Source organism: Notamacropus eugenii, chromosome 4 (assembly GCF_028372415.1).
Source record: "Notamacropus eugenii isolate mMacEug1 chromosome 4, mMacEug1.pri_v2, whole genome shotgun sequence".
Lineage (NCBI taxonomy): Eukaryota > Metazoa > Chordata > Mammalia > Diprotodontia > Macropodidae > Notamacropus > Notamacropus eugenii.
This window is the reverse complement of record NC_092875.1, coordinates 99,329,445-99,353,685: the sequence shown is the minus strand read 5'-3', so window position 1 is coordinate 99,353,685 and position 24,241 is coordinate 99,329,445. Positions and strand designations below refer to the sequence as shown.

Genomic DNA, 24,241 nt, shown 5'->3' with positions numbered 1-24,241 from the left:
TCAGGACCCCTGTTTCTGAATCTATAAGATGGTGGTAAGGGGGAGGAGGTTCTAGTATATGCAATATGAGGTCCCTTCTAACTCTAGATCTGTGATTTTATGACCTTAATGTTTGTTTACAATACCCGTATTACAGATTTCCAGACACCAAATATCTCTCTTTCCAACCTAACACTCATAACAAGTCAGATTAATCTTCCCAATGCATAGAATTTATCAGGCCATATCCTTGCTCAAAAACTGTCAATGATTCCTTATAACTCAAGGCACTTGCCGATGAGCTTCCACCTTAATTTTCAGCTTTTCTTTCTTCCTTTCTTCCTTCCTTCCTCCCTTCCTTCCTTTCTCTATTTTTTCTCTCCCTATTTTTTTCCTTTCTTCTTCCTTCCTTCTTTTTTCTCTCTTCCTTCTTTCCTTCCTTCCTTCCTTTCAGCAAACAGGGTTAAATGACTTGCTCAGGGTCACACAGTTAGTAAGTGTCTGAGACTAGATAAGAAGGCAGATCGTCCTGACTACAGGACCAGTATTTTTATTCACTGTGCCACCTCGCTGACCCCAGCTTTATTTCTGAATGTTATTTCGAAACATTCAACACCCTGGTTGATCTGTAATAGCTACCATTATGCAAGCCCTGTTGAGCAGTTTTCTAACCCTAAGTCTTTACTTACACCATTTACTGTGGGTGGAATATCTTCTCCACCCATCTCTGCCTGGGAAAATTATAGGATCATGGAATTCATATTTAGAGAGGGCTTTAGCGTTTTTACAATCCAAAGTGTTCATTTTACTGAAAAGGAAACTGAGGTCTAAAAAGTGCTTTGCTAAAAGTCACATTGAGCCAATAAGTAAGAAAGCTAAGATTTGAAACCTAGTTGTATGATTCTGGTTCTAGAAGTACTTCTACCGTACCATGGTCCCTACTATCCTTTATGAAGCTTTATGAAGTCTCCTCTGATTTCCCAATTTGGATATTACTTTTCTTAGGAACTAATATGATATTTCTTAGGCATTAAAAATATCCCATTTTGTATCTCAGCTACTGATATACTGGTGTTGACAAAGGGATAAGAATGAGATCTATACTTTCAATAATATAGGAAACTTCCTCTACCAATACAGGTCTATGGCTGTTTCATAGCTTATAGTCTTAGAGAGAGAAATTGAGTGACCTGTCCAGTGTTAACATAGCTGGCACGTGTCACAGGAAGGACTTGATCCCTTCCTGGCTTCAAGGCCACTTTTATATGTGTAACTTCAAAATGTCTCTCCAGCCATGTTATCTCCCATAAATATGCTGCGAGTTCCATGAGGGTTGGAGAAGATGACATTCTAAAGTAATAGTAGCCATAATCTGACAAAGCCTCCTCTTATGGGATTCATTCCAGAAGAAGGATGATTCCATAGGGGCGGTTCTTAGAACAGAAATCAGAGAATAAATGATGTTGGGAAAGGAAGAATTGGTTTACGGTCAGGCATAACTTGACACAGTCAAGTTTCACATGGACCTTGGACTTTACCTCTGAGAAAGAAGGTTTGCAATAACCAGCTCCAAAGACAAGGCTTTCTAAGGACATACTGGACTGTTCCGAACCTGAATCTGGGCTGCCTTTACCCAGCCACGATCCTTTCCCTGGGCGTGTAAAGCTAAAATGGAAAACAATAAGAAGAAAAATGTATTAGAAACCAATATCCTACCAAAAATAATAACAAACTGTAAAGTGTGATAATCACGTGGCACAAAATACAGTGAATTTGAAAGGATACTAGCTTTAGAGTCAAAAGACCCAGATTCTAAATCTGCCTCATGCTTGCTGCCTATGTGACCATAATATGGAAGTCATGATTTGATCTCCACAGGCCTCAGTTTCCTCATCTGTCAGATAAGGGCATTGGCCTAAATGGATTTTGAGATCTCTTTCAATTCTAGAGATTCTATCTCTATAGTATCTCTATGATGCTAAATACAAAAAGATCATTCACCCAGTTTGAAATAATGGAACATGAAGGCTCAGAGATTAAGTGACTTTCCTAGTGTCGTACAGAGAGAAAATAGAGCAGATATTCAGATCCAGATCTTCCAACTCCAAGTCCAGTATTCTTTCAACTACATCTTGATTCTTTAATAACACAATAAGCATTCAGTACATATCAGAGTTTTGCCTGGAATTGACTAGTTAAATTATTAAATAAGTAGATTAGGCAGATAGACAGATAGACAGACAGATAGATGAATAAATAAGTGAATGAATAGATAAATAAAATAATTTCTGTATGACCTGGTTTTAAGCTAAAATTTCCTACTGATTAGTCTGGAATAAGAGAAAAACTGTAAGAGGTTCCAGGGGAAGAACTGAGAGCCAAGTGTTCTGAATCCTTTGTTTCATTTTACCATGGCTTGTTGTGTAACCCTAGGCAAATTTCTTAACCTCTCAATTCATTATTTGTCATACAAGGGCAATAAAACCTACCCTCACTACCTCATAGAGTTGTTGAAATCATGAAATGAAATGGTGATATAAGCATGCTTTGAAGACTATAAGCTGGTTGACAAAGGGGAGATATTATTATCAAATGTTCATAACAGGTGTGAATTTTGTGACGCTTGGCGCCCAACAAAGTGCTTTGATTTCCAACACTCTGCTGAAGTTAAGCATTGAATGAACACTGTGAAGGTCATTTCGTTTCATGAGCCATTAAAATTTTTAAAAATATTGATTTTATTCTAGATTCCACCTTGCCTGAAAGACTCGTAAAAATGTACTGAGAAAAAAAAAAAAAAACTATTTCAACCTTCTAATACAATAATGCAATAGAAAGAGCCCTGAAGTTTTCAGTGAGATGGGGAGATTAGAAGTTGTGGGTTCTGGCTCAGGCTCTACCATAACTAATTAGCTGTATAATCATATGAAGAGCAGGTAGGTGGTGCAGTGGATAGAGTACCAGGGCTGAAGTCAGGAAGACTCATCTTCCTGAGTTCAAATCTGGCCTCAGACACTTACTATCTGTGTGACCCTGGGCAAGTCACTTAACCCTGTTTGCCTCAGTTTGCTCATCTATAAAACAAGCTGGAGAAGGAAACAGCAAACCACTCCAATATCTTTGGCAAGAAAATACCAAATGGGGTCACCGTCAGACAAGACTGAAACAACTGAACAACAACAAAAAAATCCCATGAAAGTCATTCAACCTCCCTGGGTGTCAGCTTCTTCATCCAAATGAATGATTTGATTAAGATGGTCTCCAGAGTTGTTTCCCACATAAACATTCTGTGCTCTCATATTCTATAGCATTAATTGTCTTTCAGCTGCATAAATATATATTCTAAGAGTTTATACTCTAAGGTCCTTCACAGATCTAACATTCTATGTTCTCAGGTCCTTTCCAGCTCTAATATTTTATGTTCTATATATGAACATCCTCTGTTCCAAGGTACCTCCCAGCTCTCATTCTCTGATGAAGAATAATGGGTCATTATGCATGGGATAAGTGCTGGGGATGGAAGCTCAAGTCCATGTGGACAGTCTCGGGCGGGTAAAGGTGGGAACTTCTAAATCTTAGAGTTCTCACGAGACCCCCCAGGAAACGACTGGGAATCGAGGTGAACCGAGCTATCTCGTGTATTTCCGCCTCTTCCCGTGAGAAACGTGATGGGAGAGAGCTCTCCCCACCCTCGAGATTGTCCCGGATCTGGGCACACTATTGTTATCTAACAGCACGGTATTCAGATGCAAACTATGCGGCTGGAGAGCTTAAGTAGGATCAGGAAAGCCTGAAAGCTCTCTTGGGCGGAGGGGCCACATGTGAGGACACAAGGCTCTGCTTTTCCTCTCTCTTCTCTCCCCTCCCCCTCTCTCCCCACTTATACTTCTACTTCCAATCTCTTATTGTAAGATCTTTGCCTCCTTGGGAGATCTTTCTCTCTCCCTCCTAAGGAAGAATTCCCCTGCACTTGTAACCAGACCCTGAAATAAAGCTCAACCCTTGTTCGACTCTGGAACGTCCTTTCTCTCATACGAGCATCCGGTTTGGCCAGCCGAAGACCTCCGATAGAGGTAAGGTAAGACTCAGGTAGCCCTCAGGCCTCTAGGCCTGGCAGATAAGTAATGATTTTCAAAATGCCCATTCATATAGCTCCTTAAGGTTTACAAAGTATTTTCCTCAGAACCCTGTGACTATCATATCTTCCCAGTTTAGCATGGGGTAAGAAACCTATAGCCTTGAGGTCACATGTGGCTCTCTAGGTCCTCAACTGTAGCCCTTTGACTGAATCCAAACTTCACAGAACAAATCTCCTTAATAAAAAGATTTGTTTTGTAAAACTTGGACTCAGTCAAAAGGCCACACTCAAGGACCTAGAAGGTCACATGTGGCCTCAAAGCTTCAGATTCCCCACCCCTGGTCTAGTAGTTCCCAAGAGAAAAGAATGAGGCTTTTGTCATCACCTTGTCCCCCCCTTTAGGGATGGGTTTCTTCCTTTTCCCACCTTTACTGCACGTAGGTGGAGATTTGTGTTTCCTTCACCAAGCTTTGTGATAATGCCATAAATACGCAAACTTCTATAAGGACTGTGAGCTCTTTGAGTTCCACATGCATGTTCATTTCTCTTGAAATAAACCTGGTATTCACATAAGTTTCATGAAGTTGTGATTGCCAGTTGACAATTTTGTTCTGTGTTGTTTTCTATAGTTTCAGGTTGAGTCATAAAACTTTGGATCCAGGACTGTAGATGGGTTGGTATGACTACTCAGCCTGGCACAGAAGCCCTGAGAAGCCAAAGCACTTGGGATATGAGCCTCAGGGGGTTGAACTTGGAACCTGGACTGTGCTTTGTAGGAACTGAACTAAGTTAAGAACCTAATCCCTTACCTTCCCCAGAGACTGAGGTGCCATAAGATAGGAGGAAGGTTCTGCTTCCCACAAGTTGTGGAAGTAAGTTTAAATATTTGTGATTACCTTTTAAAGTAAATATTTCTTTATATAAATGAATCTGGCTAAATGGAACTAAGGTGTTAGGGACAAGTGAGAGAACAGAATCAATGGGAGAGGATGCATTGGCAGAGACAATCTTGACCCTATAATCCCATCAAGGGTACTCCTGTAGAAGGTGTGAAATCTAACCTACCTGGCCTTCAAGGCAATGAGGACCATGGTAATCAGTGTTACAGAACATTTTCAATAGGTGATTATCTAGTCTGATTAAAGATCTTCAGTGATGGGGAAATGTATCACTTCATGAGTTAGCTATGTCTATGTTTAGAATGCCTTTGGTGAAAATTATAACAAAGAAGTTAATATAGTAGTTGTGTATTTTAGGAAATAGCACAGGTTTATAATTCCTTTGCCTTGGCCTTGGTTTATAACTCCTTTGCCTTCATGCCAGAATTTCAGTGTTGCCTGGCTAACCTTCCTTCCCCATCCCCATGGAATGTGAATGGAACAGGACAAAGTATCACAACATCATGTTGCTGAGCTATATTTACCTGATCAATGGTTGCTGTAGGGCCACTAGTGAGGCATGGATTGTCACGGAGATCACAGACAGGTGGAAATAGTCAAACATTACAGGGATATGGTGGTGCAGGCCCCTTCGAGGCTGGAAGTGGAGGCCCAGAGTGCGGCTGCTGATGGCTGGCATCCCCGCCAAATCCCTTGCCCTAGGATGCAAGGGCAAGCATTTTAGTATCAGGAGACTTAGACATGACTGAATATAACATGAAGCTTAGTTGGATGAGAACAGATTGTGTATTGCCCTGATTCTTGACCTTGGTTCACAGGATTATAGAATGGTCAAATTGAAAGAAACTTTAACCACGGAACATTAGAACACAGAGGATTAAAACTGAAATGAGTTATAGAACAGAAAATGTCAAATTACAGGATGTTCAAGTTGAAATGGAATGTAGAATGGATAATATTAAAACAGAAAATGAACAGAGCCCAGAATTTTAGAGATAAAATAGGACATTAGAGACCATCTCTTGCAACTATCTCATTTTACAAAAGAAGAAAATGAGATCCAAAGAGGATTATTGATCTATGGAAAGTCATAGAAAGTATCAGAGTCAAAAGTAGAAATGAAAAGTATTAAATGTAACAGCAAAAAAGGGCACTGGTTTCAGTGTCAGAATGTGTGGGTTTCAGTACTGGCTCAGATATTTTCTAGTTGAGGTACCAATGGGAAAGTCGCTATTGACACCCCATGTGTCAGCTGAGAAGAAAAAAATTGACAAAAATGATATGACCTTTGATTTAGAACTGGACAGAGCCTTGGAGGATGTCTAATATAACTCTCTCATTTGAGATGAAGTCTACAGAGACATAGTGTCCTGTCTAAGTCACACAGAATCTGAATCCATCTATCAATTGTACCATCATATGTATACACCACAAATATATTATTTGAACCATTCATTTAATGTGATTATTGTGAGGAAAGTGATATAAAAAACTTTAAAATGCCATATGAAATTAAACTATCATATTTATCACCAGTTCCCAGTCTAATGAATGTCCCTTCCACCATGATACATTGACTCACCCAGGATGAATTGTCTTTTTCTGTTTATATTTTTCCATCCAATCTATAAAATGTGCATAACCATCAGTACTTTCCATTGGTTCTGTTAAATTCAATTTGGATTATATAAATTAGATAACTCTAGTTAATTGAATATATATATGTGTGTGTGTGTGTGTGTGTGAAAGCACTTCATATGTTTCATGTGAAAATGCTTCAGTGAAGAGACAGAGTGGTACAGGACACTAACTCAGGATTCAAAAGATGTGGGTTAAAATTCCATCACTGATGCTAATTACTTATGTGACTTTGGGCAATTCAGTGAATTACTGAGCCTGAGTTTCTTCATCCATAAAATGAGGTGGTTTGGACTAGATGCCCCTGAAATTCCTTCTAGATTTGTGATCTGGCAGCTCCTGGGGTTAACTCCATCATCAAGCTGAGAAAATCCAACTGAATTCATTAAATGTCTATTTTATGTTTAAAATGTTTAAGATCCATTACTCAGAACTGGAGATTGAGAACAAAAATTAAAACATCAATTTCCCTGCCTTCAAGGAGCTAACAATTGATGGAAATTTATATTATACTATTATATTCATAACCAATTATTAACTTGTGATCTATCCTTTTCTCCATTTTTTGGTTAAGATCCAGTTCCTGAAAAGGTCAGTCAGTTTCTGAAAAGTATGACCTGATAATGTGATGACTTCTAGTCCCCCTTAACTAGTTTGTCTTGGGCTCCACCCAAATCAGACTCTGGCTTTTGCCTATTGTATAAACAGCTAAACTGAGTTAGTCAAGAGCTACACGGAGAAATTCATGTGTCCTTAGTCCTTTTACTAGAGTTTGCCTCAGCCTGGCTCATGAAGAAAGAAAGCCAGAGAGATAGTGATCCAGAAGATGCTGATTGTCTAGATTCCTAGAGGCTGCTAAAACTCATTACCAGACCACCTTCCTCAGCTGACCTCCCCACTTTGATAATGAAGTAATGAGGGGCTTACCCCACCTCCTCATTAAATGTCCATCAATTAGAGTTGACTTTTTGTTGTCGGGGAGGGACCAATAATGTGTTGTCAGGAAGAAAGGTGGTCATTTAAGATGATATAGGACTCTTTGTCTTTAGCTACTGAGAGAAACCACTGACCATCAGTTTATTGAGTATTGGCTAACCTAATTAATTGATTTTAATATGCATACATTTTGTTTCTCAGAACTTTATTTGTCACACATTATAAAAAAGAAAATTAATGTACACATTATAAGTATGAAGCAAAAGAGGAGGTGAAGAGGTAAAGGAGACAGTCAGACTAAATAGTCTAGGAAAACATTATGTCAAGAGTACACTTTCACTTGGGAGGGATTTATGGTAGAGGCAGAGCCTTCTATTAAGGGAAATCATTTTATTAGCCAAAGAGGAAGAGTAAGTACATTTAAGGCATGCTTGGGACAAACCTGAAAAGGTATAAAGGTCTGAGCTACTATGGGATGTGAAGGTCTGAAGGGGAGTAAAATGAAAAAAGAATGGGAAGGGAGAAGCCAGATTGAATAGTATCTTAAATGCTTAGGTAAAGAGTTTATAGTTCCCATTTTTTTGTATTGCATTGTATTATATGGTATTGTGTTGTGTTGTATTGTGTTATGCTGGATGGTGTGGTGGTATATTTATACGATGGGGATTATTGACGGTTTTTGAGTGGTGGAGTAATGTAGTCATACTTTTTAATTAGAAAAGGTACACATATTTTATATTTATACATTATATATACATATAGAAATATGTGTACATATACATACACACAGAAAACGAGAGAGAGAAATGTAAATAAGGCAAACCAATTGTCTAAGGTTATCTTGTGTTCATATGTTTTTATTTTATTTCATATATACTGTAAGTAACTACGTGGACAGCTAGGTTCCAAAGTGGATAGAGTGCCAGGCCTGGACTCATAAAGATTCCTCTTTCTGAGTTCAAATTTGTCCTCAGACACTTACTATTTAAATGACCCTGAGCAGATCACTTAACCCTCTTTGCCTCAGTTCCTCATCTGTAAAAAGAGCTAGAGAAGGAAATGGCAAACTGCTTCAGTATCTATGCCAAGAAAACCCCAAATGAGGTCACTAAGGGTCAGACATGACTGGAACGACTGCATAACAATGAATGATGAACTATGCTGTATTTATTTGCTATATACATATAAATATACCTATCTATTTATCTATCTACACACACACACACACACACACATACACATTGCCTCCCTAGATAGAATTGTAGCTCCTAGTATTTAAGAGAAGGACTGTGTCATTCTTTATATCTATATTCCCACTATAAGGGTCTAAACTTGCATGATGTCACTGAGATTGAAAAGGAAAAGGCAGATTTGAATAATATGAGCAGGGTTGATCAACATAGTAATTGACTAGAAATGGGGAGTACGTGATAAGAGACAGGGAAAATGAAAATATCAAAAAATAGGGAATTTAGCAAGAAGGATAAGTTTATAGGTATAACTGATGAGTTCAGTTTTGCGTATGTTGTGTTTAAGGTGCTGGTAGGTTAACCATCTGGGGATATACTTCAGGCAGTTGTAACTACTATACTGAAGCAAAGAGGAAAGATTACATAGATTTTGCAGTAATTTGCATAAGGGTAAGACTTGAAGGTAAGAGACTGGATAATATCATTAAGCAAATAGAGGGAGATTAGAAGATTGAGCACAGAAATTTGTGGTCCATTTACAGTTGAGACATGGTATGAAAATAAGCCAAAGAGACTGAGAAGAAGCAGTCAGATAGGTAATGCATGATAGAAGGGGTAAACTCCTAGAGGAGCAAAGAAAGGATGGAATCAAAGAGGGAAAGTGAATGAAAAAGGAATGGAGGGGAAGGGGAACCTAGAGGGTGCAGAGGAGGGAAAAGAGGCAAAAAAGAGGGGAGGAGAAAAGGGAAACGTTTATCCAGAGGAAGGCTATCAGGATTGTGAGAAAACCGTAGCCCAAGGATAGACTAAGAGAGAATGTGGAACATTAAACTGAACAAGAGAAGATCTGATAACATATTTACTCTCCATATTTCTAAAAGGAATTTATCAGGAAGAAGTAGTGGGGGGGGGAGGGGCACGAGGATGTGAGACTTAGCTTATGTAGTACCAAAGGATAGAACTGGGGCCAAATAGACCCAAGTTAGAGGGAGGCCAATTTCAGCTCAACATAAGGGAGAATTTCCTAACAATTAAAATTGCCCCCAAGTGGAATGGATTATTTTGGGACCTAGTGATGTGCCCATCCCTGAAGCTTTTAAGGCTAGAATATCCTGGCCCACTGCAACTGTTCTTTTGGAACTTGGAGATTTCCATAGATGAGACCATCTAGTCCAATGATGTTAAAAGGAGTAGACCTTTAATATGTGATTACTTTACATTACACCAGTGAAGCCTTTTAACTTGAGTTTGCAGGAGGAGAGAAGATGAGGATACATTGAGAGCCTAGTCATTAATACAACAAAGATACCATTGCTTGTCTAAAGAGGTAGGCTGCATACACAATGCACACAGCAGAGGTTTAAGGGCCATTCATGAGATAATCTTCAAGTTATGGTAGAAGGGAAAAGGTTATCAAAGATCATATTAGAAGCTCCCTCTGAAGGAGAAGCCCATATATTGAAGGCTCTCATCATGCCTCCCAGTTTGGTGTTGGCATGCCTACAGTGTCCTCCATATATAATGGGTTTACTTTAAAAGGAAATGGATGGTCAGGTGTTTTACAAGGAGGAGTGGCATCTCCAATCTCTGTTATCAGGCCAGGAGACATTCATTAACTTGAAAGCTGATATTTCCAGCAAGGATGATTCTATATATGGGAGGTATCAGAAAAGAGATGGAGCAGGGGAACTAGGTATGATGAGTGGATATGTTTAGAGCATAGATAGCCTTTTTCAAGAAAGGATAGGTCTCTCTCCAAAGAGGTTCTCTAGGCAATCCAAAGTTACCTCTTCTTATCTAGAGGGGGTTGTGTACATGACCTCTGAGATCCCCTTCAGCTCTTCAATCAGTGTTTTTCCTTTGCAATGGCACTAAAACCTTAATAATGCTAGAGCATTAGTTTTTCTTCTGAAAATCTTTTTTTTTATATCCAGGATGTGCTAAAGACTCATCATTCTTGAATGTAGTGCAATTTAATTTTCAGAAATGAGGAATTCCCTGTCCTCATAATCATTCCTGGCCTCTGCTTTCTCTTCCTCTTGTTAAATCATATATTCATCGACCACCTCCCACTCTCATTTTTATTAAACATTTTTTCCTTCAGGACAGGAAGCCACTTAATAAAAGGTAACCCAATGGGAAGTATGTGTTTCAGATGAGTATTTCTCTTATAGTAAGTCCTCTTGATTCAGTGCTTAGGGATTCTAAGTGTTTCTCTTTCCTCCTTCTAAACATTTCTATTTATTTGAAGTGATTAGATTCTTCTCTGACTATCAAAGGGACAGATCCTCTCAGTTTATTCACTTGATTCTCACTCTGACTGAAGCTACACACTTGCCTTCAGCCAATGACATTTCTAACATATAATATGGCAGTTAAACAAGTCAATGGGGCATCTTTGGCAGTGTTAATAGAAGTATAGTTTCCAAAATGAGTGGGGTATAGTCTGATATCAAACCACATCTGGATAACAATGATCAGTCCTGGAACCTGCATTTTTGGAAAGGTATTGATAAGCTGGATTACTTCCAAAAGAGGTTGTCCAGGATGCTAAATGGACTTAAAACTCTGCTATGTATAGATCAGTTAAAGGAATAACAAATGCTAGTCCCAGAAAAGAAGTTTATGAAGGGGAAAAAATGGTCCCTCTCTTAGAATATCCATACTATCATCTAATAGAAAGGTTATTAGGACAGGCCTAGTAAAAGTGGACAGAAGTTAGAGGAAAACATCTTTTCTAACAATTGGGGCAGCATTGATAGATGCTGAGTTGCCTCTCACTGGGAGTCTTCTAACAGAGATTAGGTGGCTACCTGTCAGCAGAGTTATTCAGGGGATGGTTGGTTCCCTGCTTGAGAAGGAGTTTGAAATAGATCTCTGAGGTCCTTTCTGACTCCGGAATTCTAATAATTTCATGATTCACTACTCTGAATTATCTTTCAGATTACTCTTACCCTTTGCTTACCTCTGTTCTTACTAAGTTTCCTCTCGTACTACAAAATTTAATTTTTTTTCCCATTCCAAATTCCTCTTTTCTTGGTTTGACTGCTATCTAAAGCACTCTAGAAACTTTACTCTCCTGTGCAAAATCTAATCTCTTAACCCAATCTTCATTATTTTATTTATCTGCTTCTCTCAACCCTGGGAAATACTCTCAATATTCAAGCATTCACAATTCTCTATTGGTTGGTACTTTAAAGCAGGCAAAGGGGTGCCAGTGTTGGGTGGGATGTACAAATATAGCACTGTGTTCCATTGGACAATTATCTGATTCTTCATGTCACCATCATCATCATTCTTAGAGGTAGTATATTTTAGTGCAAGAATCAGCAAACAGAGCTGCCTGTGGGACAAATAGAGCTCACCACCTTTATTTGTATGATTTGAGAGCTAAGAATAACTTTAGCTATGCAAACAATAGGTGGTTGGTGGAATTTGGCCTGCGGACCACAATTTGCTGACCCCTGGTCTAGTGGATAGAGAGTTGATCTTGAGTCAAAAAGACCTATATTGAAGTCTACTGGTGTGTGAATCTTTGTAAGTCATTTAACTTAACTGCTAAGACTATAAATAATGGAGAATTTATCAATTGGCATTGATAAAGAAAATTTCTTACCAGGAGTTCCCTAATCCAAAGAAATCAGAAGTCTAGTTCAAAACAAGAAAAACAACAACAAAAACTAGTTTGTGTTTCTTTGATGCTTTAACATTTGAAAGAGTTTCCTTCAACCACCCACTGAGGTTTTCAGGGCAAATATTATCAATCCCATTCCATAGAAAACTAAGCTGAGATTTAGAGAGTTGTGCCTTGTCCAAATAAGATAACTCATATGTTGGAGCACAGATACAAATTCACACAGCATGACTCCAAGTCTGCTCTTTACAAATTTTCATGCCATCTCTGACAATGTGGCCTGTTTCATAGATTTGTCAACTTGGCTGAACTCATCCATTTGCATTTTTGTATCAGGTTTATTATAGACTTGAAAAAATGTAATACCAGAATTGGAACAAAGTTCAAAACAGAACGCTTTAACTATCTAGTTCACTGTCGATCTTTAATAAATTTTTGTTGCATTATAGAATTGAAAGATGTGTACCATCTACATATAGGTATCTGACCTCTGTTTAAATACCTCCAGTGTTGGGAAACATTATATAATAATTTCTAACATTCTCTCAAATAGACCAAAGGATTACGTAATTCAAATGATGAGGTCAAAGCTCCAAGAATTCTCTATACAAGCCACCAACCCCATTAATCATAGATCATTTCTGTCTTCTAATCTATGAGGTCCTGTGATCCAGCTGGAAAGTTTTGACATACAGTTGCCTCTAAACTCAAAGTCTCCGTTTATGCATCTGCAACATATATGAGGTGAATTTAATCAAGGGTTTTTACCCTTTTCTTTGTTTCATAGGCTTTCTGGACATTCTGAAGAAGTACTGATCACTTTTCTGAATAATACTTTTATAATGTACAAAATAAAACAGTGAAGATAAAAAAAGGATATCTATTATGCTAAAACAAAAGTGTAATTTATTTTTCCAATCAAGTTCATAGACCCCCTGAAATGTATCCATGGGCTCCTTGGAGGTTCATGCACCCAGATTAAAAACGCTTGGTATAGATCATTTCTAAGATCCCACTAACAGTTTATTTTCTATTCTATTATTCCATGTTCTCATGTTCTATATTCTCATGGTCTTTTCCAGAATGTTGATTCTCTGTCCTCTGTTTTCATATTCTTTATTCTATGATCCCTCTCAACTTTGATGCTTTGTGTTTTAATGGTCCCTTTCAGATCTCACATTCAACAAGTGCATGACTGTATGTGCATTAGGTTTAAAAAGCCTTTGAGACAAAGCATTCTGATTTCTTGACCAGTCAAAAAATGCAGTAAAGAAATGCTTTGATTCAAACTCTAAATATAGCTTTGTCTTCATAGTAAATAACAAAATATATCTGTCCATCCACTCTTATTGGAAAATTCATTAGGCAGGAGTATGAGATATATTTTAAATATTCTCAATACAGCATAAATAACACTACAGGCTCTGTAGGCAACTATAAAAATACAGTAGTATCAATTTTAAAAAAATCAGGACTCAATGTAGCTAGGTGGCCTAGTAGATAGAGCATTGGGTCTGCCGCTGAAAAGTCCTGAGTTTAAATGCAGCCTCAGACACTTATTTAACTATATGACCTTGGACAAGTCACTTTACCTCTGCCTGCCCCAATTTTTTCATCTGTAAAAATAAGCATAAAAACGTCTGCTTCCTAGGGTTATTGTGAGGACAAAATGTGAAAAATTTGTATTATTTGAAAATCTTAACATACTAGACAAATGTTAGCTATTATTATATTATTAATATGATTATTATTATGGAGCTATGGGGACTTTCAAAAGATTACAATGACAAACAAAAACAATAAAATCTGATTTGAAGAGCCAAACATGATAAATAGTAAGCATTCATAAACAGACTTACTTATCATCAGAATCATATATAATGAATGGCTAGATCATCAGGCTTCAGTCTTCCCTTGAATACAAATCAGACATGCTCCTAATTTAGTGCTTTTGACATATAATTTTAACCACATTTTTTCCCAGTCACAAAATCAAGAGATCACCATATGTGGATATGGTTTTGTGGGTACGATTTATGAAACACTGTAAATTTGAGGGTATATATTTTAGGAGTTATTAAAATGTGAGATATTATTTCTATATATAAATATTTCAAATGTCTGTGGGTTTGACAGCATAAGTACTCCCTCCAATGATACAGAGGACAACCTAGTAGGATCACAAAATCACAGAATGTGAGAATTAGATCTTCAATGGCTGCCTAATCCAACCAATACACAAAAGGATTGTTTTGATGATCAGATGAGATAAGATATGCAAAGTCTTTGGCATATCTTAACTGTGCAATATAAATGCTCACTAGCTATTGTCACTATCAAAAGGAATCCCCAGGGTCACATACTCAGCTGGTCAACCAGTTTCTGTCTGATGACCTCCAAGGAGAGCAACATGCCACCACCTTTAGAGGTAAGCTATCTCAATTTTAAACAGTTCACCTCATTTGTGGCTAAATCAATCTTCTCCTTGTGGGTAAGCTAGCAATTAGCCTCTCTGAATTTATCTGGGTCCATCCTTGGAATGTTGCCTACTTAATAGGACTGACTTTCTCTCCACTGCTCTATAACCATTGAGAGCTCCAGATCACTCTCATACCATACTCGGTTGGTTGGTTGTTATCCATCTTTCTCAAAGACGACCAAAATGACATCACTATACGAGAGTCAAATTTCAGTGTGTCTAACTGGCTGATCAGACCAGTATCACCTCAGAATGTTCTACCTCAGGTCAGGCACAAATAGCCTGTGTAAACCATATCTGTATACCATAAAGAGACAACAAGAGGATTTTAGTAGCTTTAAGCTGCTAGTTGTGTTGCTGTTAATGACTGCTACAACCCAGAAGTCATTGTGTATTCCTTATTTTCCCTCACACCCCATATAATCTCTTCTCAAAATCTGTTAATTTCACTTTTCCATTCATGATACTCTCAGTTCAATTCAATAACAATTTACACATAAACATTTAAGTTTTACTGGACTTTGCACTTAAGACTAGAGATATAAAGGTAGATGTGACATAGTTCTTGACCTTGAAGTAATTACAGTCTAATGGAAAGGAAACTGCACATATAATTACCATTCAGGGGAGGGAAAAAAACTCATCATCTCTGGAATACTTTTCTCCTCTGACACTGCTGCCCACTCCAGTGCAGGCACTCTCATGCCTAGATGATTGCAATAGCCTCTGATGGATTTTGCTGCCTCAAATCTCTCTCTACTTACAATCCATCCTCCATTCAGCAGCTCAAGTCATCTTACTAAAGCATAAGTCTAACAATGACACACTAGTAATAGCTTCTTATTGCCTCCAGGACTAAATTTAAAAAAATGCTCTGTTTGACATTCAAAGTCCTTCATAACCTAGCTATCTCCCGCCTTTCCAGTCTTCTTTGCATCTTACTCCCATACTTATACTCTTTGATCCAGGGACACTGGCCCCCTGGCTGTTGCACAAACAACACTCCATCTCTCAGATCCTGGTATTTTCTCTACCTTCCTCCCCCATTCCTGGAATGTCCTCCCCTTTCTATTCCAACTACTTTTTTCTTTAAGTCCCAAATAAAATCCTACCTTCTACATGAAGCTTTCCCCAACCCCTCTTAATAACAGTGCCTTCCCTCTGTTTATTATTTCCTATTTAACCTGCATATAGACTGTTTTGTATATATTTGTTTTCATGTTGTCTCCCTCATGAGGCTGAAAGCACCTTGAGGATCTCTTTTTGTGTCCCCAGAACTTAGCACAGTACCTGGCACAAAGTAGGTGCTTACTAAATGTTTACTGGGGGGAAACATTAGATTTGGGATCACAGGCACTTAGGTGAAATAGAGGTGCTGCTGTGCAACCTTCTGTAAGTCAATTTACCTGTCTTGGCCTCAGTTTTCCCACTGGCAAATTGAAGAGGAGTGAACTAGATGAACTCTAAAGTCCATTCTAGTGCTAAATCTTCAGTTCTATGATTCTATGAACTTCCTTTCCTCCTCCTACTCCTAAGGATTCTAAGAGAGTAGAAAGTACCTGGCTGAGGATGGTCTTAATGGTGTAGAGACTCAAAGCTATGACATAAGAGGTGCAGTTGGAGAGACGTTTAGTCTGGAGAAGAGAAAACAACTGGGGTTTGGGGAACACAATTAATGTCTTCAATATATAAATAGCTCTAATGTGGAAAAGGAATAAGTTTTGTTGGTTTTGATTCACTCCAGGGGGCAAAAATACTCTAGGAATAATAGGTAGATGGGGAAGAAGTTAGAGATATGCAGATTTCACAATATAAAGAAGAATGTCCTAATAATGAAAGCTGCCATACAATGGAAGTAATGAGTACCTTGTCACCCATTTAAGTAGAAGCTAGGCAACCATTTGTTAGTTACGTGGTAGTTGGAAGTTATACTTCGGTAGACATGGCAATGGATGACATCCAGTGCCCCTTTCAATAAGTCTATCATTTTTTATCTGGAAAAACAAACTCTTTTTAATAGCTTAAATAACAAGGGATGCCTTTTAGATTCAATTTATTCAATAGAATTTATATTTAATTAGAGCTACGATCAGATCAGTGCTGGTGCTGATCATAGTCCACCCATGCCTACTCATTCTTCCTGTCCTTTGTTCATATCCTTCTGTAAGTTTGCTCTGGAGGATCCACCCAAAGTAACAAGGGCCTCCATCACCTTCTCTTCACATTGTGAGGTTACTCAAAGACCTGACACCCTTGCCATGGGGCCATGCCACCTTCTTTTTCTTCTTACATTTCTTTAATGGCAACCTTTATGCTACTTCTTGTAACTACTGGGTTACAGTCTACACACACACACACACACACACACACACACACACACACATATGTAGATATATAGACAGAGTTAGCTATTTGCTTTTCCATTGCCATCTGGGTGAAAAACATTTTCAGTTCTTCGGAGATAATAGAGTTCTATATCTTACAACCACAGAACAGGGTAGGGATTTTTCATCTTACTTAATTGCCACCAATTTTTACCATGAACTCATGAATGGGCCAAAGGATAAGAAAAGCATGCTCCTTGTTACTGGAAGAGTCTGTTCCTTGAGCAGTACCCAGAGGAAAAAAGGACTACACAAGAGACATCAAGAGGAAGAATTCATAGGATTAAAGTCTCAGGGTTATACTCACTGCTGTTCACTCTCTGTAAAATGAAGGTCCAACTTGAGCTGAAAATCTACTTCACTTAAAGCATTTTCAACCTACAAAAAAAGGAAAACCAATTTATTCCAAAAGCCAATTTCTGCCCCAACCCAAATATTTGATATTTCCCTTCTTGAGAGAATTGCACCACTGAGTATTCAAGTTATTGGATTTATTAGTGAGGGTTAGAAGACACCTCTAGACAGTGAGAATTTCACAGCAAGTTGAAGTTTATTACTACATTATTTGTCTAAAATGCCTGAGATGGGCATTTCCCCTTCTGTACAACCCTGTCTACTTAGTGAAGGATAGCTACCCATTCTTAGGACATATATATATGTGTGTATGTGTGTGTGTGTGTGTACACACACACACACATACATGTGTGTATGTGTGTATATATATACTGTGTGTTTGAGTGTGTGTATATGCATGTACATGTATATGCAAGTATGCATGTATTTGTATGTGTGTATGCATATATATACATATATAAACATATATATACTCACACACACATATATACACATATATATTCGAAAGGACCGTTTCCTTTCTTAGATTTTCCTAGAGAATTTTGTCTGTATTTCTAGTTTATTCCATATATCCTCTCTCATGAATCATACTTATTCTGTGCGCATGCTGAACAACCCCAGTAGATTGCTTGTTCCATAAAGGTAAGGGCTCTATATTTTGTTTAGCTCAGTTCAGCAATCATTCGTCAAACACATTGTATGTACCAGGTACTACATGAGGCATTAAGGACAAAGGGAATGAAAGCAGTCCCTACCCTCAAGGACCTTTCATTCATCTATTTATCTTCAGTGCTTTGGTGCTCAGGAAAAGAAACTGGAACTTTTTATTTCACTGGTCTATGGAACTTGCAGGTAAGAGAATGCTCTTTACCAATAAAAAATAGCATCTTCTCTGCCAACTAGTCTTAAAAAGTTGCCCAGAGTACTGAGAGGTTAAGAAGTTTGCCAAAACTCACACAGCCATTCTTTGTCAGAGGCAGAACTTGAATCCAGGTCTTCTAGGCTTTGGGACCATCTATCCACTATGCCATGGTTTCTCTAGGTAATGGTTTCCCTAGGTAATCAACATTTGTTGATTAATATTCTGTTAAATTGTACCACAAACAACAGTTCTATTACAGTTCAGTTCTCTGGTCTTTTGCTTAAGATGCTCTTTTATTCAAAGTACTGAAGTCTCTTTTGCTGTCTTTCAAGAGTATACATAGTGGTAGTAACTAGGAGAAGAGGGCAAATAATTAGATACATAATTGCTGTAATAACCTTAGCTATATTCTCTAAGAGGATAGAGCACTAGACTTGGAATTAGGAAGACTCATCTTTATGAGTTCAAATCTGGCCTCAGATGCTTACTATCTATGAGACCCTGGATAAGTCATTTAACCCTGTTTGCCTTAGTTCGTCATCTGTAAAAATGAGCTGGAAAAGGAAATGGCAATCTACTCAAGTATCTTTGCCAAGAAAACATGAAATGAGCCCAGAAAGAGTTGGATACAACTGAAAAGTTACTGAACAAAAACATTTCTCAAATCTCTCTCTTTATACCTCTTCTCTACAACAAAATATAAATCCCTTGAGGCTTAGAACTATTTAGTTTCTGTTGGTACTTAGCATAAATAGCTCTTTGCACATAATGGTTATTTAATAAATGTTTCTCAAATTGAATGTTTTAATCTTTGGCACAACAAATGTTTCACAAATTGAAGCTTTAATTTTCCATTGAATTATAGTTACAGGTACATTTTCCTTCCCATTAGACTAAAAATACCTCAATGGCAAGACCTTTGCTACATCTATTTTTATAGCTCTAAGTCCTGAGCACAGGAGTTAGCAAACCTCAGATGCTTATAAGATTAAATGGCTGTGGAATTAAATTGAAAACATCCTAGATTGAGGATGGGTCAGATGTCATCTTGCTTTGCAACAGGAGGACGGATAAGACATACTGGATGTTAATTGACAATTGAATGGCATTGATATAAGGATTATAAGAATTCTGACAGTAGAGAGATCAAGAAGAGCTGGGGGAACTGAGTAAGGTTCCATGTAGGAGGAGGAATTTGAGCTATACTATTACGGATACGCAAACATTGTAGGAAGCATGCTTAGGAGGGTCAGCATTCCATTTTGAAGAGAGTAGGAAATGAAAGGAATAAATGGTACAGGTGAAGTCAGGAAACTAACCTGGCAAGTTGTAAGGTAAGGAAAGAGTATTAACAATGGGGGCAGTAGAAGAAAATGGATGGTTGTTAACTATGATACTCTAATCTCTCCAATTTAGTTTTTTTTTTTCCCATCTCAATTCAAATAAATTCAATTATATATAAATATGTTATATGCATAGATGTGTGTATGTATTTATATAGTTATACATGCATTTATATATGAATATTCTCTATCTCACTGTGATATTAATGCTACTATTAAGAATTATATTTTCAATTTATTTGATATTTTAGATTGACATGTTTACATTAAACTAGAAATTCTTTTCAGTGTTGAACTGTTTACAAACTCTCCTTCACTTCCTTCCTTCCCTATTCCTTGAGCTCCTCATCAAAATGTTCTGTGGATCTGCAACAGGATTCAACCACCCTTGTGTCGCCTTGTCCATTTCTTATGTATATCATTCTTTATTGGTTAGTAACTGGAAGGTGCAACTGCAGCTCCAGACTTCTTCCTAGACATGAAAACAGCATGGGAGTGGATAGCATTGTGGAGGCAGAGAGTGAAGTGAAAGAGAGGCTAAGTCTTGAGATATGTCATGCTTAAGTAGGGGAGGAAGAAGAACCATCAGCAAAGGAGACAAAAGAAATAGGAAGAGATATAAGAACAAGATTATGAGTGAACACAGTGACTGGAACATAGTAGACTCTCAAGAAGTGTTTTTGAGAAATGTTATTGACTGGTTAACTGGAATCAATAAGGAGATAGCGTTTTAACAGCCAATAAGCAATTAAATTTATTTAATAAATAAAATTGAACAGAAGAATGGATAAAATTTGGTAGGTAAAATAGGACAGAAAATATGAATTGAAACATTATTAGATAATTAAGAGGTTTTTGGTTACTTTGGGCAAAAGTAGAATAATGGAATCTTAATTAGTGAGTCCTTGACTGCAACCCAGAATGACATTTCATGAGATTCTCTATCTATGCTGCTCACTTCTGTCCCAACTCCCCCGAGAGGTATGCTTTTCCTTCTCCCATCTCCCTGATTTCCAGTTTTTCTTTATGTTTTATCCCCTCTTATTGGAATGCAAGCTCCCTGAATGAAGGAATCCTCTTCTTAGATGTATATTTCCAGAACAAGGAAACTATGTAATAAATGCCTTACCTATCTATATACTGAATAAGTGACACAGTCACTTAAAGGAAAGGGACCAAAAATCACCAGGTATAGATTAACAGCCTTAATTTTCCACTAACTCCCTCTATGACCTTGACTAATGAGTTTTTTCTTTACTGACCTCAAGGTCTACATCTGTCAAATGAAGGGATGGACGGTTAAGGCCCAATCTGCTTCTGAGAGGGTTTTGATGAGGAAAAGGAATATAAACCAAGAGGGCCCTGAGCTCTTGTGAGAGGTGAGGAGCAAAATACCATACAGAGGACAAAAGTGAATTAAATGGATCTACTCCAACTGTCAGATAGACCATATAAAAGTAGAAAAAAAGAAATAAGCAGTAATAAAACTCTACCCAGATGCAGATCAATGCTATGATCTAATTGTATAGACTGAGCTCACTTCTCTTGTACAATCCAAAGGATGAATGATAAGCAGTATCAGAGAGATGTAACTTTCTCATTTGATACTAACACCAACCCTGTGAAATAATCATGAATCAAGTGAGAAAATATATGCAAAACATGTTTATAAAATCTTAAAACACTCTATACATGCTTTTTATTTGGTCAGCTCCAACACCGTAACCTCGTGGAGCACATCACCCCAATACTGTACGTGGGACTTTCTTGTCAGAGATACGGGAGTGGTTTACCACTTCCTTCCCCAGTAGATAAAGGCAAACTGAAGCTAAATGATTTACCCAGGGTACACAGCTAGTAAATGTAAGGCCACATTTGAACTGATGTCTTTGTGACTCCAGGGCAGCATTCTATTTGCTGCTCCAAGTAGCTGCCTCCTATAAATGCTAGCTATTATTATTGTTGGCATTGTTGCTATTATGTTATTTTTGTTTTATTTATATTATATGTTTATATTGCAATATTTTACATAAATATAAAAATATATTTATATATTTTATTTTAGATATCTAAAATAAATATAATACATCTGTATGTAATATATAATACAATATTTTATATACTTATATTTTATTATTATTGGATTTAGAAATAGAAGAGACTTTAGAGTCTATCAAGAGAGAATTATCTCTCATTTTGAAGATAAGAAAACTAAAAGGAAAAATATTAAGTGACATCCAAAATAACAGTAAATCTCTGAGGCAGGATTTGAACCCAAATCTTCTTGAATCTAATACCACATTGAATCTAATAACAGATCTCCTGCATAATACTGCCACTCTGTCACCAACGTAATCATCATTCTCTCCTCTTCATATACCTCATAATCATCCCACATTTCTACAAGTTAGGATTCATAAATAATTTTTCTTACCACAACCTCACAGGGTGAGTGGGAGGGTGATGTAAGTAATATTATCTGTATTTTATAGATGAGGAAAATGAATTCCAGAGTAATGATGTAGCTTGCCCAACATCAAAGAGCTAACATCTAACCTAACCAGGAATCCTCAAACTGAAAGTCTCAGCTTCCAAATCTAAGTGTGCTTTCCATGATACCATGACAGCACACACAGATGGCAATTCAACTTATCTGTGACTGAATAATGACTGGAAGGCATATCAAATTTTTCTTCATGAGAATATTTTGATCAAGTAAAATTGGAAGAATTCTTATTGAAAGGCTTCTTTGAAAACATACTCCTGGATAAACATAATCTAGTAAGACACATATGCCTAGAATTTATATTTAGATTCTCAGAGTGGCTGTTAAAAAAGCATTGGGGATGCCACATTTTGCTGAATACAGATGCCATAAATGATCATGCCTCTTTGACTTGTTGTGTTATAAGGTATGTACTGTAGCACACACAGTATTCAAAATATCATATCTTACCACCAATTATTTGGAACCTAAGATCCAAACAAATACCATGTATGCTTTTTCCCCTAGGGAATTTAGAGCCTTCACTGGTTCCCAATTTTAATTGGCTGTGACATTCCTTGTAGACAAAATAGAGAGTACAGGTTGGATCAGAGCAAGGGTGCTAAGAAGCTGTCTAAACAATCAGACTGGAAGAGTACTGATACACCCCTAAGATATATAACATTTGAATTGGAAAGGTCCTTAAAACAGCCAGACCATTTAGGCAGCACAGTGCTGACCCTGGAGTAAAAAAAAGACCTGAATTCAAACCAGAGCACTTACCAGCTCTGTGACCTTGGGCAAGTCATTTAACCCCTGTTTGCCTCAGTTTCCTCAACTGTAAAATAAGGAAAATAATAGAACCTAACTCACAGGATTATTGTGAGGATAAAATGAGAGAATAATTGTAAAGTACTTAACACAGTCCTTGCCAAATAGTAAGCACAATGTAACTGTTAGCTATTGCAATTAATATTATTTATCATTATTATTATTAATAGCAGCAGTGTCACAACACAGGATATTATAACGTGAACCTTATAATACCAAATAAAGATCAGTGTTAGACATGGACATTTCCTGCCCTCTCAGAATTTCTCTGGTTGAAGTCACTCTTCTGAAACTGACTTCTTCAATGAGAAACCCAAAGGCCCTTTTTTTTTTTCAGTCCTCATCCTTGATCTCTCTATAACAAGTGATATTGACCACTCTGTCTCTAAGGGATAGTCTCCCCTCCTGGACTGACATTCTTTTCCTTCCTATGTCTCTCATTATGCCCTCCTTCATTGTTCCTCTCCTCCCTCCTATATCTCTCATTGTGAACTCATTGCAACTCCTTTTTTGTTTAGTTACTTAATGAGAGTGTTTTCCAGTGTTCTTTCCTTGCTCCTCTCTTCATCTTTCTACTCATGCTCCTCTTCTGCCCCTTGACACCCACACTCCCTCCCATATTCAAATATCATTTCTAAATGAATGACTGACCCATATCTATTTCCATTTTTAGCTCCCTCTCAGAAGTTCTAGACAAATATGCTCACCTTTTCATCTCAGTCAGTCAATAAGCATTTATTAAGCACCCACTATATGCAAGGCAGTGTCCTAGTGTTGGGATACAACCAAAGGAAAAAGAGGAGTCTGCCATAACCTTCTGGATTCCCACTCACATTTCAAAATGATTATGTATAAAATTGAACTTTATTCATTCCCTTGAAACCTGCAAAGTCCTTACTTTACTTCTAGGTTTTGGTTATTGGTACCTCATTCTTCCAGATTCAAAATCAAGTTCTTATCTTTAATTTGTTCATGTTTCATATCTAATAAATTACCTCAACTAATTATCATTAGCTATCACTGTGTTATCTTTTCTTCCAAATTCTCTCTCATCTCCTCCATCTACTGTATTTCAACTTGCATTATTATAGCACAGGTCCTCATTGCTACCTTATTAGACTATTGTAATAGTTCCCAATTGCCTGTTAA

General features: G+C 37.5%; 1 protein-coding gene across 2 annotated transcripts in view; it reads right to left on the bottom strand.

The window, feature by feature from the left end:
* Nucleotides 1–24,241, bottom strand: part of FAM135B (family with sequence similarity 135 member B) — a 441,077-nt gene that overhangs the window by 101,861 nt on the left and 314,975 nt on the right. For both annotated transcript variants that reach the window (XM_072602991.1, XM_072602990.1), the window contains exons 5-7: nt 17,525–17,595; nt 5,481–5,654; nt 1,518–1,644 (exon numbers count right to left, since the gene is read on the bottom strand). In XM_072602991.1, the coding sequence (XP_072459092.1) occupies nt 1,518–1,644; nt 5,481–5,654; nt 17,525–17,595 (372 nt within the window). The remainder of the gene's footprint in view (nt 1–1,517; nt 1,645–5,480; nt 5,655–17,524; nt 17,596–24,241) is intronic.